We start from the raw sequence: 18,204 nt of genomic DNA, 5'->3' as shown, positions 1-18,204 counted from the left end.
GAAAGTAGTAAGTGTTTATATTTATTTTTTACCAAATCAATATGAATTTCCACCAAGTAAGGACTGAATCCATTAAATACATGAAATTATTAATTATATCTACACCTTTTATCTCAACTCCGTCGATTTTGGGTTCACGGAAATATTGTGTAACTTTTTTTCGATCAACATGAAATTTTGCATGATGAAACTTGAAATAGAAACAGTTGTTTTGAAAGTATAGGGGGAATACTACAGGTCAGATTTAGCTGTATATTTTTGGGGTTGTTTTCGAATATTTACTCTCATTCAATTAATTCAACGAGAGATTTTTTTTTAAATAGTCCTTTCGCTTTGAATTATATGCACCACGAAATTTTTAAATGTCAAATCAGTGAAAGGATGAAAGTAACATTAAATTCTTCAAAATATATTCTTTTGCAACATTTTCGCTGTTGTGTTCTACTCTGTTTTCACCACGTATTCTTTAAAATCTTTCCTATTCTGTATAATCAATCTTCATAGTAAAGCTCCAGTATATCAATTATAATTTATTATTATTATTACAATAGAGAAGAGTGGAGGCTGAAGCCTATAACCCCACAAAAACCAAATAGAAATTTCATGTATGATGATATAAAAAATATCGTTGAAACACAAGAACTATAAAAAAAATAAAACAAATTATGAAGAAAAGAGTTCATCAAACTGGTTCTCGGAGCTATTGGCAATTGGGGCGTAGACAATGTGGTCAGGCAGAGTTCCATCTGTCGAAGATATCCTGCCACATTTTCTACTGAGTCTTCGTTTTCCAAATTGAAGTTTCGTTGTTTAAAAATTCAATTCAGAAACCGAAGATTCCCTTTGCAATATTTTCGCTGTTGTGTTCCACACTGTTTTCACCACGAATTTTTTTAATGTTTTCTATTCTGTATCTTCATAGTAAAAATCCAGTCTATCAATAATTCTGCCACATTTTCCTTTTTTTTGTTTAACAAAGGTATGCCAGATTTTATTTTAAGTTTCATCTTGGTGTCGAAAACGTTAAAACAAAATATCTCAACAAATATATTCATTCTAAAGAAACCCATCGAATAGTCCTTTGTCGTTAGAGTGGCCAGACCTGAATATGTACTTGTATCCTCCCGTTGCATTTCAGCCTTTTCCAGCGATAACCCAACTTCCCTTATTCAAAACTGTCCTTTTGTTTCAACGCTCAGTTTGATAACTTTGCATGCGAAGGAACGTATAGCTGGAGTGCACTCGGGATATTGGCTGGTTTGAGTGTTTTTTGTTGGCGACAGTGGCGGTTAATCGAGGAAATGTATACTTGTGCTCCAAGAGGAGGATGCTGGTAGTGCATTGTTTCAGGCACGAGCAGCTATCTCCTTGTATTGTAGGATGTTGCTTCTTCCGCCTCTGAAAATATTTTCAAGGAGAAGGACTTTGAGGGATTAGTTTTCAACACACTGGATTTTTTTGAATTGCGTGATGCCAGTCATAATGTCTGTATTTTGATCCTGAAATGAAAGTTTCGTGAAGAATCTGCCCTCAAATTCGAAAATATAAGTTTCTAACGGAAGGACCTAGAAATTTGGAATTTGCAGGGTTTTTTCAGATCTCGTTTAAAGGGATTACCACCACGTGGCTTTCCGTGTATCAGTCAAACATTAGGTACCCATTCATTTCCCCTTTGGCTTTCCTGCGATGACCAAACTTTGTACGCTATACGAAGAGAAGTTGTACATTCTCTTTATCTTCTTTCACTTCACGAAGCATATAAGGGCCAGTTTCATAATCCATCCTAAAAGGCTTCTCTTGGTAAAGACCGTTTCATTAAAAAGTCACCAAATGGAGCTTGAAAGTGGCTCCGGTTTCATGAACATTAGGGATTCATCAAGGCAAGTAGCTTGACATTTTAACCAACTACTTTACTTGAAAATCGAGCTCTTGAAAAAATACATACTTGAGCTCGACTTGATTTTAGATATTTATTGCTTGGTAGTTTTTCAATCTCAAGTCAAGTCCAGTATTTATTTATCATGTACTTGAATCATATCAAGCTACTTGATATTACTTGAGCTTCATGATGCACGCGACGCACGGCATATATTTCTGCAATCTCGTGCGCGCTTAGACTAAATAAGGGGATTCCTCGAACGCCGAGAGACTGAAGCATTAGCCAGTGTGACTTTATTAGTAGTGGCCAAGGATTTCTTATCAACGCCAGCATCTTCAGCTCCTGTTGAAAGACAATTTTCCAGAGCTGCTCTTACAGTTACAAACCCGCAATAGGTTAGACAAATCTATAAGAAGCCTCAGGTGTCTTAGAACCTGGATGGAAAATTATTAAATCAAACAAAGCCTGGAGGTTTCTCAATATTAAGAAACTTTATTTTTTCATTATTTTTAATTTTGTTATGATTTATGGTGATTTAATTTATGCTTCTATTTCAAAATCGTTGATATTTTTGGTTTTTTTATACAATAAGTTTAATAAATAAAAGTGTTTTTTGCAAGGTTTCTTCTCAATTCATCATTTTCTTATTGATGTGACACTACACAATAAAACTGCTAAAAATCAAGTAGCTTGATATGATTCAAGTACTTGATAAATAAATACTTGACTTAACTTGAGATTGAAAAACTACTACTTGACATGAAATCAAGTCAAGCTCAAGCCGAGTAGTTTGAAAATCAAGCCGAGCCGTGAATCCCTAATGAACATATCCTTTTAGAGAAAGCTTTCTTTTATTCGTAAGTGTTGAATTTCCTAGGGTTGGCTACTCTGAAAACTAGTGATTTATTGTCTGCATTTGGAAATGTTTCATAGAAATTCAAATTTTGTTGGATTTAAATTGAAATTTTATGTATAAAGTCCTTAATTTCAAATATGATAATTTTAACAGAAAAAGTTTGTGTGGTAGAGAAAAACGTGTGATGGAAATGACACAACAGAATGAGTTTATGTTTTGTAATGCATATTTTCAGAGCCTGCGTTAGGAAAAGGATACCTTTTTATGCCATCAGGGCCAATATCGGAATTTTATGAGGAAGGACACTTCAAACCTTTTTCTAACCTCAAAATTTTTTTTATGAAAAACGTTTAATTTGTGAAAAAGATTTCTCATGAACAACAAGACTTCACTTTCTTTTATGAAACTGGCCGACTGTACGACGGTCGATTATTTTTTTCACAAAATTATAGTTTTACTCCGTAATGATTTTTTGTTGGTTTTTTCTCGAATATATTAAAAATGTATCAGTGCTTTGTACAGGGTGAGCCAAATTGGACACTTTTGAATGGAAATTCCTATTTCTATACTAGGTAGACAAAAACTAATGTCGGTGTCTGAGGGCCAATTTTCATGAGAAATTCATTAGTGAAACCCGCAACTCCATAGCTATTACCGTTACATAGCTACAGGTTGTTTTTTGAAAATGCTCATTTTCGAAATATTGCTGTAACTTTTCTTCTGTTGAAAAATTTTCATTTCTATAAAAACATTTTTGTGGCAACTTTCCTATTTTTTTCGGAATACAGCTATTCCTTTCTCATGCTGTTGTAACTGTAGGTGTATGATTTTGTACATATATCTGACATGCGCATTACTTTATGAAACACTTAGGTTCGATTATTTCTGAAATAAATCTAGCAGATATTATTTCGAAACCCCACAATATTATCGCACATCGCTGGACACAGCGTGGCTGCACGCATACCAACATTTTAGCGAAACAGAACCCATTTTCAGGAAACAATTTCATTCTAGAATAGAAGCTTTATCCCATTAGCACCGCCATTGTGCAAGGGTGGCTGCACTCCAAAAGAGAATCAACCCTCATAATGCCCCAAGTCCGATTTGGCATAAAGGACTGAGCGGTCCTGACGCGGTCACAAAGTCACTGCTTATCTGCGTGTCGAATGCCGGATGTCACCGACGTAGAAATAGATTGGTGCGTATTTGTTGCCAAACACTTTGTGAAATGCCGCCAAAACATTTCAATTTGGGAGCAAATATTATTCTCTTTTATAGGTTGGCTTTTCGTGAATTGTGATTCTGTTGGTTTTAGGTTGGAGGTATAATGGCCGTTCGGACTGCGACATCTGCGTTTGTTGGAGAAACACCTACGTGATGTTTCGGCCGGTCCTAAACATTGATGTTTTCTATATGCGTATCGGCGCAGCTGAAATAACTATAAAATGAGAAATGGGATGTTTATGAAATGCGTTCAACGTATCGTTGGATGATGAATCATTCACCATTCATAATCTGCATATGCAGAAAGCGATCATGGAGAAGAGCTCTCTTTCTGGACAAATCATACAGTAAGTCTCCATCTTCATTATGGTCTTCCTTCTTTTGAGTGAGTCAAAATGTCAAGGTCGAATTTGCTCATTTCAAATGGAACACCCTCCATTCTATTGCATATTCAGATGTATTTTGTAATTCTATACGTTTATTTTATTTTGAGTACAGTAGAGCGGTGTGGCTTTGCCAACGGAGGTGACTTTTCCGAACTATCTAATATTTTAAGTTTCATTGGCAATATCACACAGAAATAAAAAATCAGAACCATGTTGCAACCATCGCAGTCGTCTGGCGTACATTGCATGGTGTGCTACGGTATGTTATGTGAGCGGTTAATTTTTTTAACTTGTTTATAAATGCTAAATACTAGGTGTTGTGCAGAAAATATGGCGAATGGTACATCAAAATATATTAAGCAGCTTACTTTACATTCATTAATGAATGTTTTCTAGTCAAGCTTTACTTTGTAAACGAAACGTTTCTCGGATTTATTTCATTAAACAAATTCATATTATTTTTCGATTGTCTATCATCTCCTGCAGGATTTTGACCTCTTAATCTGGACCGCCATGTATACAGAATATCCATCGCAAGCTTCGTGAACAATTTCATGTCGATAGCTTAAACAATTACCCAATATCTCAGTGACCACAAAACCGACGGAGCTAAGATTTTGATTGATATAATAATGATAATGAATCTTTGTTTGATCCATAGATCCAGAAGATGATATCATATCTGAGTCTTTATAGTGGACGTAGGCATGGTACGAAAACAGGGCAGCATCAATTCCTACTTGGTTTTTTAGAACTCGCAAGGCATAGCAATATTTTGCTAGTTTTTTCAATTTGCCACTTCCAGTTCTAGTTGCAGTCTATGTGAAGTCCCAAGAAAGGTAGAGAGTCTTCGGCTATGATGTTTTCGCTGTTGTAATTTATATTCAGGCATTGTTAGTTTTTCTCTTGAAATATAAGTACCTATATCTGTTTTCATGATGTTGATTACCAAATCATTAGTTTGAAACCATTTATCCAGCTTCTCCAGGTCTTCAAGTAAACGTCTTTGGCATTCATCTGTAGTGGTACAGCTACAAATCACTGATACATCATCAGCATACATAACTGCTTCACTGGCTGTTTCTTGGATTAGATAATTGGTATATACTCTACATTGTGTCCGTAAACTATGGAACAAATTCATTTTTAGCTAAACAGACCATTTCAAGAAATAATCCTGAAACACGTCGATTTTTTATTTTAATTTACCGTATTTTAAAATAATAAACTAGTATACAGGGTGAATTACTTTCGAGTAATGACGTCACCGTCATTTTATTTAAATGGAACGCCCCCATTTTGTCTCAATTTTCCGATTACTCTAGCTGAGCTGATTCCAAAAATGTATCACATGTTGATTCCAATTGATACAGGGTGGACATAAATACAATAGTTTTGTGTATGCTCATAAAGTAACGCGTAACATTCTTTATTAGTTAAATTAACAATATTATCAAAAATACTTATTGTATTTTAATACTCGAAAGTAATTCACCCTGTATATTAGATTATTATTTTAAAATACGGTAAATTAAAATCAAAAATCGACGTGTTTCAGGATTATTTCTTAAAATGGTCTGTTTAGCTAAAAATGAATTTGTTCCATACTTTACGGACACAGTGTATACAACAGAGGACCCAGTATGGAACCTGGAGGTACACCTCTTCTTACTTTTTGTTGATCTGCTATTCTTTAAATTCATTTCTGGTATATTTATACAATTCACGTTTTAGAAAAATTGGATTATAAAGATCCATCAAGATCACTAACGATCATTAATATATATTGAAATAGAGATTTGACTAGGAAAAAGCCTATTTCAAAATCAAAATAAAAAAGATTTATAGGTAATTTTTCTAAATTGATCATTAATTCAAAATTAGAATAATATTTCATCAAAGGTGAAATTTTCTGTGATGTGATATTGAATTAAGTTTGGATAGCACATTGAAGAAAATTTGATTAAAAAAAAATTTCTAAATTTAAGTGACAGCCGTTTGATAGATGAGACATAGATATTAGTACCATAGATTTGACATAGATGAAGATCATCGAAGGCGTAAAAGAATAGAAGAATTGAAGATAGTAATCATATCATTGGCGCCCCACGTTGGGCGCCAATTGATATGGTTTCATTTTCTGAAATATATCTTCTTATATTAATTATTTCTTTTAAATTTCGAGAATTGAGGGGATTCTAGTCACAGTCGAAAATAAAAATAAAATTTTTAAATTCAATATTATACGTCGATGCAGGTACCATCCCCGTATACTCTGAAATATCCAGATGGCTGTTTGAAACTCAACATGAAACGACCTACCCCCGCCTAGAAGTCCAGAAAATTGATTAGCGAGCAGGTGACCGAAAATAGATCGTCTAATCAGTGCCTTATTCAAATGCAAAGAAAACGGATACGCGTCCACTGGGACCAACCGAAAGGTACGAATTTATGTTTCTCACCTGATGATGATCGTCACCATGCGGGGCCGCCGTTATTTATAAATAACCCCGCGGTAATTAGCATCAAAATGAATTTTGATATGTTAATGCCCTCAAAAATGCCGAAAGCGGCCGCATCTGTGTTATGATAATCGCTATTAAGAATAACAACTTCATCCAGTGTTGTCTCCTTCCAGCTCTCAAAAGCGGACCCGTTGAGCCGTTTATTTATGTTTTCGGAGCGGCCTCTTTGTGAGAAGGAGCGCAGCGATGGCCTGGCCAGACGTGCCGACCTTTGTCATTCCGCGGGAAGAAAGTCACAGAAGTAACGTGTTCATTCTGGCCGAGTTGATGAACGGTGCGTGGCCAACTCGGCCAGACTCTGCGTGCGATCGAGGGCTGGTCAGGCGGAAAGCAAGATTACGATCGACGATTGCCGGGGAACATTAGAAAAGACTGATGTCTCTTTACTAATGTTCCCCGGCAATCGTCAAAATTTGAAAGAAATAAATAATTAATATAAAAAGATAGATTTCAGAAGACAAAATCATATCGATTGGCGCCCAACGTGGGGCACCAATGATAAGATTACTATCTCCAATTTTTCAGAATAAAAAAATTGGAGATTAATAATCATATCATTGGTGCCCCACGATGGGCGCCAATTGATATGATTTCGTTTTCTGACATCTATCTTTATATATTTATTATTTCTTTTAAAGCTTGAAAATTGGGGTGGATTCTAGTCACAATCGAAAAATAAGAAAATAAATTTTTAAATTCAATATTCAGAATTATATTGAACAATCAACCTTACTGAACTAGCTAACCTAACTATCTTCTCTAATTTCAATGATCAAACAAACTATATTATAACAACTTAACATTACTTATCCAATATTGAAATTCCTTTCAGCTAACTAATTAATTCTTCCAACTCAATTCTGCTCTACTATCAAATCCACCTCATCCAGTTTCCAACTCAATTCTTCTCTACTATTAAATCCAATTCATCCAGTTATTAGTTTTTATTCAATTTAGTTTTGTTTGTTTCTATTTTATTCAACTTTTTATATTAATTTTTGAATTATCGGTTGGACTATTATTTTTTATATTTTAGACTTCTTAAATTCGACAATCTCCAATTTTTTTTTATTCTTACGTCTCTGTTCCAATGTTCCCCGGCAATCATTACTGGTTATTATTTTGAGGAGAAGGAACAAATTCTGAAGCTGCAAGTTACAGAAAAATCTAAACCACACACTATAGACCGCCTTCATGAAGAAACGAATGACAATTTTGAATCTGCAGACTTATAGAGTTATTGAAAAAAATACCTCATTAATTGAGTCACCCAAGGCATAAATATGTTTCTGTTTCTGCAATTATTGCTAGAAGTAACACTTTTTGTAGCTCATTCAAGTGTATAAATGATAAAATCCAAATCATATCAATTGGCGTCCAACGTGGGGCGCCAACGATATGATTACTATCTCCAATTTTTTTCTAGGTTCCCCGGCAATCGTCATCTTGCTTTCCGCCTTCGATGATCTATCTATCTTCTATGTCAAATCTATGGAACTAATGTCTATGCCTCATCTATCAAACTACTATCGCTTAAATTTTGGAATGTGGTTCAGGATGTGGTTTTCTTTTTTATGTAGGAAGTTGATTAAAATCATTAAACACTATTATCAACAACTGATCTCCTAATTTGTTAATATGAGTTGAGATAGATACTAAGTTGAATTTCCTATATTTATTTCAATTTATTAACCTCCGAATTGATTTTAAGGAACGATTGCCGATTTTCTGGTTTTCTAACACAATTTGGCCCAGTTGAACGACGCCCTATCCTCAACCTTCATCTCATAGAAAGGAAGAAAGTCAAGATCTCATCATATTCATTCGACACGACATCTGATGGGAAACTATTCAAAACCTATTTTGGGAATGTGTCGTGATGCTTCTCTCGCTTAATTACCCCCCCATTGACTGATGCTTTTGATTGGGTGGACACTGATTTACATAAAATTATGTTTTGATCTAGGATCATGTGAAAATGCGTCTCAAGGATGATTGATTTTCGGAAGGTCACAGCTGACATTCGTTTGGAAGAAGATGAAATGAAAGCCGATGAATTTGTTTATTTTGTTGCTAGTAGGTGCTGGAACACCAATATAAATAAGGTCTTAGTTACAGTAGGTAGATTATTTTGGTATTATGATAGAAAAATAATCAGTACTTATGTTTTTTTCCTCTATAATCATATTTGTAACCTTTAACTGAAGAAATAAATATCTTCATTATCATTATATCAAAAAAAACCCATATAATCATCGATTTAAAAATTTTTATTCCATTTTATGAAAAATTAAAGAAAAATATCTTCTAATAAGTACATGAAAATTCCACGATATAATTCCTGACAAATTCTTTCATCTCTCAGATCAAAAATATTTGGTGGCTAAGAAATTTTCTTTATTCACAATATTAATACTATTTTTTTTCCTTGCGCATTCACCATTTTGCAGCGCGAGTTCCACTCTCATAACCCTTTTTATAGAATTATATTTCGTCTCTGCAATAGTTGAAAAGTTATACAACGAATCTATCAATCTATCACCTTCCACGGATACTGAATACCCATTTTTTTAGAGTTTTCATTGTATGAAAATGGAGATACATAAATACCTATTCAATTGAATAAGTGCTAATAAAAAGGTCATCAGACAGCATTTCGAAAACAACTCGACTTTTTTCGTGCAATCTGTTCAAGATTATGTTAATTCAAAAACATTCTGACAATGTAAAGGATAAAAAAACGTCCAAAAACTCATTGTGATCTAACACCTTTTCAAGAGATTTTGAATTCGATCTACAAAATCTAGATTCTAGATGAATATTTCAATGTGTTATTCAAAATATAATCATAATGACTGTTTTCTATATATTTTATATACATAATACATAGACAACACTGCTGAATGTGACAAATAATCTGAAAGTTTTTAGGTTAATAGATATCTATATTTATACGAAACATCTAAGAACATTGATTGAACATAACACTTGAAATTTACTTCGAGACTGAAGCTTTATTTGAGACAAATTATATACGAATTATGTTTCCCAAAATAGATCAAATTAACGAAAAATTCTTATTGCTGTGAAAATTTTAAAATGCTGTCAAGCTGTTGGAAAACTCTAGCAAATATTGTTTTAAAAATGTGCGAAAAGTAGACAATGCAGACGCTGCGATACAAAATTTGCCATCATTCTCTGCAATTGACATATCTTCCTGAAGAAAAAATTTGGTTTGCGACAGTGAAAAATATTTTTTGATAAGAATTTGAGTCCAATTATAATCGTCATCAATAGGATTTCACCCTCCTTGTGATCAAATGATTGATAAAAAATCGATATCATACGATTGACGCTTTTTTATTGACAGTTGAACATAGTTTAAAATCTGTTCTTCTAGATACCGATACTGGTAAGAAATATGATTCAAATTTTATTGGTCCTTCTAATGCCATGAAGAAGGAATATGAAACAATTGCATATGATAACGCAATCAACATGGAATTCATCAAGAAGCTTGTTATTTCTCATCTAATTGCAATATTTCATTTTGATCGAATCCGGTAGTTTTAAAATTATCAGGAAAACAAAATTACGGAACCCCTAGTCGAATTATACCCATATAAACGTAACATAACCTTGGTATTCGAAATCGAAAGGAATCATGAAAAATCCAAGTTTCTTAGTTTCTGAAGACGATTTCGTCATCAGTTAGACACAGTTGACTATATGAGAATTGAAAAGTGATCTATCCGGGGAACACAGCTCTAAAATCAACTCTACTACATTCATACTACATTTCAACAGATTGCTTAGAGTCATCCATATGCAAGGCCCCCACCAGACATTTAGGCGCCCCGGCAAAATAAAATTTCGCCGCCCTGTCTAATTTTACCTTCATTGACTGATATTAATTTTATATGTTTCGTTATTCACCAAAGAAAAATTGTTTTTGGTAGCTGAAAACCCTCTGGAACAACTATTTCTATTTAATAAGTTATATTTGAGGGTTGTAATGCGGTTTTTCCAAAAATTTCGAAATGCCGGTTCTTGAATTTTATTTGAAGATGCCTCTCTTATATTTCTCAGACATCTTTTAAGTCTCATATGAAATCGTATTATTGAACTTTAAATCACATAATCAAAATTATCACAGGACGTTTTGTCGATTTCATCAAAAAAACGCCCTGAATTTCCAACGAAGCAGTACTTTTTAGTACCTACCTATTTGTATTTTCATAACTAGTTGAGAGCACCCATTTTATTTTACAAAATTGGCGCTTAGTAAATTTTTTAGTTCACAACAGAGAGTGGTATTTTCAGTAAGAAAACCTTTTTGTGTTAACAAATATGTCTTGTTTTATTAACTGACTTTGCGCCCCTAAAATTTGGCGCCCCGGCAAAATGTCCGGTGTGCTGGTCCTGGCGGCAGCCCTGTCCACATGTCATAACTAGCTAATGAGTACTGGTGTGCTCATTTACTCTTGAAAAACATTAAGGTTGAAGTAGCGACTTTTGGGGGGACCAGCTTGCTTGGATTTTAATAGTGTTGGTCCTTTTTCACTTGATTTCCTAATCTTTTTTTATGGCGTTCAAGTCGTTTTTCCGTCAGAGTCGTTTTGAGGTTAAATCAAAACTTTTGACAGAACAACTGAAAATTTCAAAATGATGGCATTGATTGGTAAATTCTCTGTATAGCGTCACCTTAAGGAAGAAAAGAGAAAATGGACCCATGCCAAGCCGAATCACCATCAGAATTATCTCAAACAAAATCTAATCAGTGAATACACCAGTATTTTTGACATCTTAGTCATAACTTAACTCAATAATAAGATTATACCTTTTCTTGCGAGGATTCCTTTGTTACTAGACCTTCGTCTATCTCCACTTCTGCAACCATTATCAACCGATTCGAATATCTATATTTCGAACAAAACTCAGAATCGAAAACAATATCAATGTCATTCCGGTGGAAACTTCCTTAAGACCCCATCACACCTACCGTAGTCGGAGCCTAAGACCTCTCTCATTCCAATCCACTCCAAGACCAGTTTCAACATTGGGCTAATTAAGCAATGAAGCATCTTAATTCCCGCATTTGGATCCATCGTCGTTAATACCGAAAAATATTGCTGATTAATCAGAGGTAGCTGTTGGAAGTTGGAAGCTTCCCAAGCCTGGTCGGCGAATGTTGAGAAGAGGCCACGCCCCTACTGACAGTTGAAACTTGAAAGCGGCCGCCGTTCGCGACAGGCCTAGCAGGATATGCCTGTCTATTTACTGTTGACCGTGCTCCTTCTGCAACAGTACTCGCTGTGTTAATAAATGCCGGCTACACCTACCCCAGACGTGGAACTTTGGATCGAGACGTGTGATCCGCCCTTTATCGAGTGTGTTAACAATGGGGCAACTCAAGCCTTTGAATTCGGAAGGATGCGGCAATCGCTGACGGGCCATTTCTTGAGACAGATGCTTCGATGGTTGATGATGACAGCTCTTATGAAGATTCTATGGTTGATTACCTTTGAATAAGATGTTTAAAACAGTGGTGTGCTCTCTTACTCTTGAAAAACCATAAGATCAAACTGGCGACTTTCGTTTCTTATGGCGGCGCTCAAGTTGTCTTTTTGTTAGTGTCGTTTTGAGGTTAAATCAACAAAAAATACTTTGATCAGAACAAATGAAAATTTTGAAATGATGCCGTTGATTGGCCAATTCTTTCTTTGTATACCGCCACCTTACGGAAGAAATGAGAAAAGGGACCCATGCCGAGCCAAATCACCAGAATTATCTTGAACAAAATCTCTCGCACTCGCCTTTCAGGCTCGTGCCACAAACTTCCACACTCGCGAGAAAAGTTGGACTTTCCCCACTTGTTGCACAATATACTATTACTCGAAAATGTTTCATATGAAGTGGAAGAAAAGATATCATCACTGTAATCCTTGGAAAATTTTTAATCATTTTTAAATTGTCACTTTCCATTTTACGATATCAAATAAGGGTAGGAGAAAGGGAGAAATCTGACTGATTGAAATGACTGTAACTTCAGTTTGGCTTAACATTTTTGAGCGAATTAGATCTCGTCTGAAAGATAATATCTTGTTGATTGAGAACAAAATATACTCATGATGAATTTGTTTTGCTGCTTTCGATAGGGGGCGCTAAGTCATAAGTTCATTGTTTTTTTTCTATTTACTCCGAAATTTCAAATGTAATGATATAATTTTCTTAACAGAAACAGAAATTCCATCAAATTTGTATGAAAAAACCTACAGGTCGCAAAGCGATAGTTTCGGGCGTTCTGAAGTTATGGCCGAAAGAAGATATTCTTCAACTGATGCACTGAAAAACCAAATTGTGTCTTTAGGTTCTGACAGAAACAGAAATCTCATCAAATTTGTATGAAAAAACCAAAAGGTCGCAAAGCGATAGTTTCAGGCGTTCTGCAGTTGTGGCCGAAAGAAGACACAATTCAGTAATTCAGTGCATCAGTTGAAGAATATCTTTTTTCGGCCAGAACTCCAGAACGCCTGAAGCTATCGCTTCGCGACCTTTTGGTTTTGTCATACAAATTTGATGGGATTTCTGTTTGTGTCAGAACTTAAAGACACAATTGGGTTTTTCGCAGTGCATCAGTTGAAGAGTATCTGCTTTCGGCCATAACTTTAGAACGCCTAAAACTATCGCTTTGCGACCTGTAGGTTTTTTCATACAAATTTGATGGAATTTCTGTTTCTGTTAAGAAAATTATATCATGTAATGTTATGTTATGTAAAATACAAATAGGCACTAAAATGCACCTACGTCGTCTTTCCACTATAGACACAGGTAGGTATCTACTTTCAAACAATTCGGGACATTTTTTGATGAAATCGACGAAACCTCCTTTGTTAAATTTGATAGAGTGATTTTAAGTTGAAAAAGACGATTTCATATGATATTGAAATGATGCCTGAGAAGAACAACAGAGGCTCCTTCGAAAAAAATTCAGATAAATAAGGCAAAGCAGGGCGGCGAAATTTTATTTTGCCAGGGCGCCAAAATATCTGGTGGCGGCCCTGGTCCCAGTTGTCTCAATCCGACACTGGATTAAATAAGTAAATATACCTACTAAATTTAATTAAATTACGTTCCAACAATGTTTTACTAAAGATGTAATAAAATTTTCAATGAAATTCAAATCAGACTCCGTATATACCACACATTTCTGATACCATTAAAATAGTTGCTACCAATACCTATCAAGAAGAAGTCAAAAAACCACTAGCTACCACATACCGAACCAAATAAGTTCCCAACCAAAATGATGATTGAAAAATCTCTTCACATATTCACCAATTCACGTAACAATATGAATGAAGTCATCAGGAAAATCAAGAATAGAAGTCAACGGATCACAATCAAGCTAGAAAAGAAGTAGAGTTTCAACCAACAATAGGGTCATTCCTTAATCAGGGTATACCCAATACAAAATCCCGCTGAGTTGGGAAATATCGAGAGAACAAGATACGTGGATTATAAACAAGTAATTTCATTGTGTCGAATGCACAGAATCACTTCATGGGGACTGCTACCGTTTAGTCACATGGTGGCACCACTGCAGGGAGGCATGTTGGTCCACAAAGGGAACCATGAGGGGTCCTATGCATAAAGCTGCCAAGTCCGAATGGGAAGAGGACAAGTACTTATTCGGTCGATCATTTTTTTCGTATTAGAATATGGAACTTTATTGACAGATGTAGATACAGATATCCTATAGAATATTATAGATGATGGTTTATCATATTGCCGCCTGTAGAGGCATATTCAATTTTTGCCGTATCTGAATTTTAACTTAGTTACTATTACTATTACTATTTATTTATGACATGTAGAGATACAAGCATAAAAATGCACCATCAATATTACATGGTAAGTCACAACAGCAGAAATTTACGAATATGTATATAACATAGGACGTATTTTATACAAACTATTTCATTACATTACAAGATAAAAAATTCCCTCAAGTCGTAAATTGTTTCCTTGAGTAACAAATTTTTCACCTTCCCTTTAAATTGAGCGAATGGAAGCGTTTTGAATTCTTGAGGGAGTCTATTGTAAAGTTTAACCGCAGTGTAGTTTGGACCTAGTTCACTAGTTTTTCATTAAAAAAAGATCAGTCAGTATTTTTCACGCATAAAAATAGTTATTTGTTTTACAAGGCAGCAAAGTTGTAGATTGACTGCCGCGGCTGATAGTTTAGGAATTCAGCTAAGGCAGTAAATCTACTTTGCTGCCGAGTTGAACATATAATTTTTTCTCCTATTGTTTATAATGATTTATATGTAGAATATTGTATTTGCAAATTATTACAATTCCCACAACCCTGTATAGTCATAAATTTAAACAAAATTTGATACAACAAATGTTGAAATGGTTGGTGCTATGGAAAAGTATAAGTCCATAATAATTATAGTTTGACAACTTATGAACTGGTTTATTCTCATTGAGATTAAACATTTTGGTGCCTAGACAGGATCTTTGCTGATTGATATGTGTCTGCAAAATTAATATTTGCTGTCAATCGGAGAAAAAATAATTTTCAGAAATTGGATTTAATAATTTGCTGCAGTAATCATGATTAGACCATCGACATTACATACTTTTATTTATATGAAAATTTAATTGTCAAAGCAGATCACATATAATATTTAGATACAGTATATTTCAAGAAGCGTTTAGCAATTGTTCATGCAGAGATCTCGAGTAGGTTTGCCTCAATATATCTATAGGGCTATATTTCAATTTCTGTAAAATATTTTTCTCCAATTTTCGAAATTCGTACTTTGTGTGGGTGCAAAAAAATTACCGCCTCTTAAAATTTGCCGCCCCTTTGAAATTTGCCGTCCCTTAAAATTTGCCGCTCATCCGGCTTGTTCTCAGCAACTGAATAAAATGTTAAGTACCTAGGTAAGGTGTATAGTTAGGTCAGAAAAATTTTCAATTTGAATAAAAAAAAAACAATATTCTATAAACTTACCCACATAATCAAATCAGAAAAATAGGTAGCTGAGGAAACTAATTTCGATATTAGATTGACTCTGGGAGTAATGGAACTCCCCAGGAAATAATTTCAAAAATGGATATAACTACCTATATATCTATATCTTCTGAAAAGAAGTAGCATAAAGCAAGGAAATATTCAAGATATCGAGTTACCGCGTTATTTCTGAAAAAACTCAAACTATACAATCACTCAAAATATAATTGGCAATAACTCCAACGACTTCTGCATCAAACTGATGCAATCAATTCTCAATCTTCAATTCCTGCAGCTATAAATAGTTACACATATTTCATTACCTTCCATGAACAGAGAAAAAGTATAAGCAGAACGTCTTGAGAAGACTGCACATATTTCCCCACCCCGCATTCTATTAAAGTAGGTCTCACACCTTTACATCAAAAGTTATAATCCGTTTACTAAAACATCTGCTAACAAGTCCCGCCTTTCTACACACAGTCCTTCACACAAACAAACAGAGAGGCGTGGCCTGAAAGCCCGAGCTATTATTGGCCGAACGATTTTCCCCACTATACAATTTAGTATTCCCAGAATTAACAGTCTTATTCAACTGTTCAACAGTCAGTCACCGCCCGAGAAAACTGTTGTTTTCACGTATTCCAATCGCGTTTAAACGACGCTTAATCCGAAAAGGTCGAACTTTTCCGGTGGAATTCGTTTGGAAAATGCAAGATGGTAGTGTATACCGGTTGTGAAAAGTTGTACGAAGTGATGTCCGGGACCACTTTCAAGTCTTTCTCAATCGCTGACATTTTGTCTACTCCAGGCAACGCGGAAAACAGTAAGCAAAAATGCGTAGAAACTCTTGAACCAACTAACAATATTTGTGTGAAGGAGGAGTTGGACGATGAGTGTGAGAGTTCGGACTGTGATTTAGACGTTATCTCTCATTCTCCGGATAAAGAAGAAGACGGAAAAGGTGAGGAGAAATGCGAAGAAGAGAAGAAAACCAAAGACAAGCCGCCTTACAGTTATAACGCTCTTATTATGATGGCTATAAGGAGTAGTCCGGAGAAACGTTTGACCCTCAACGGCATCTATGAGTATATTATGACAAACTTTCCTTACTACAAAGACAACAAGCAAGGTTGGCAGAATTCTATAAGGCACAACTTGAGTTTGAACAAATGCTTTGTGAAGGTACCCAGGCATTACGATGATCCAGGAAAGGGTAATTACTGGATGCTGGATCCATCTGCCGAAGATGTTTTCATAGGCAGTGCAACCGGGAAACTCAGGAGGAGAAATACAGCGGCATCAAGAAGCAGGCTGGCAGCTTTCAGGAGAACTTTCCATTTTCCTCAATTGTATTACCAAAATTTATACTCCAGGTACAACCCCTACATGATGAATTCTCTTGTACCGAGGCAACCAATACTTGGTGGCTTTCCCCAGATGCTGGACATGTCCTCTGCCTTGAGACAAGCGCCGATGGACATGAGCGCCTATGGTATGAGATTGCCGAATACTTTTCAACAACCACTCAGTATACCAATGCTACAACAAGCTATGGCGACGTTCACACCTCACCCAAATACCCTGGGACAAGATCAGACCCCTGAAGGACTCCTCAAGCCTGTGACAGTGTTGTCTCTGAACAAATGAAAGAGTCGTTCGGTGAATTTCCTGGAATATTAGTGTCTTTATTCGAAAAAATGTATTTTAACTTGTGATATTAGTGTAATGTAAGTTAATAGAAAGATATGCTTGTATATAATATATTATTAGATAAGACTAATTTTCATATTAGTTCACAACTATGTAAATAGATATAAATAAATGTGTCTTCTTAAACATATCTGAAACGAATGTTATTTATTCACTTTGAAAATTGATATTTCACTTTGATTATGATATCTGATGTATATAAAACTCAATTATGCATTTGCAAATGCTGTTTTTGATTTGATGAAGATAAAATACACATTTTAGCAAAAACATTTGTTTTGTTGAATAACTTTTAGTTTTCACCATTTGATCTCCTGAATAGTGCCTTTCACTATGGGATTTAGCATTTGGAATTACTATAAGTACCTATAACAGCTCAATACACTCAAAATATTCATTGTAGAGGGGGCTTATTCATAAATGCTAGGATATAAGTTGAGCCTCTGAGAGAGTGGTAGTCAGGATCTTTTGAGAGCTCTTCCATTCATGCGCCCTTGGAGACTGTACAACTATCCAGGAGTTGAGGCGAGCTTATTCAAATAACTGAGTTGGCTGCAAATATTCATTTATGTGGATTTTTTTGACAGAGTTGC

The 18,204-nt window shown here is 35.1% G+C and overlaps 1 protein-coding gene across 1 annotated transcript; it reads left to right on the top strand.

Annotated features, from left to right (window-relative positions):
* The first annotated feature begins 16,500 nt into the window (after nucleotides 1–16,500).
* LOC123684163 (fork head domain transcription factor slp2-like) lies at nucleotides 16,501–17,746 on the top strand. Its single transcript, XM_045623319.1, has one exon. The coding sequence runs from the start codon at nucleotides 16,616–16,618 to the stop codon at nucleotides 17,546–17,548; it is 933 nt and encodes a 310-aa protein (XP_045479275.1). The 5' UTR covers nucleotides 16,501–16,615; the 3' UTR covers nucleotides 17,549–17,746.
* Nucleotides 17,747–18,204: the final 458 nt, after the last annotated feature.

This window comes from Harmonia axyridis, chromosome 7 (assembly GCF_914767665.1).
Source record: "Harmonia axyridis chromosome 7, icHarAxyr1.1, whole genome shotgun sequence".
NCBI classification, from domain to species: Eukaryota; Metazoa; Arthropoda; class Insecta; order Coleoptera; family Coccinellidae; genus Harmonia; species Harmonia axyridis.
The sequence above is the reverse complement of the archived record's forward strand: the minus strand, read 5'-3'. Positions and strand labels throughout refer to the sequence as shown.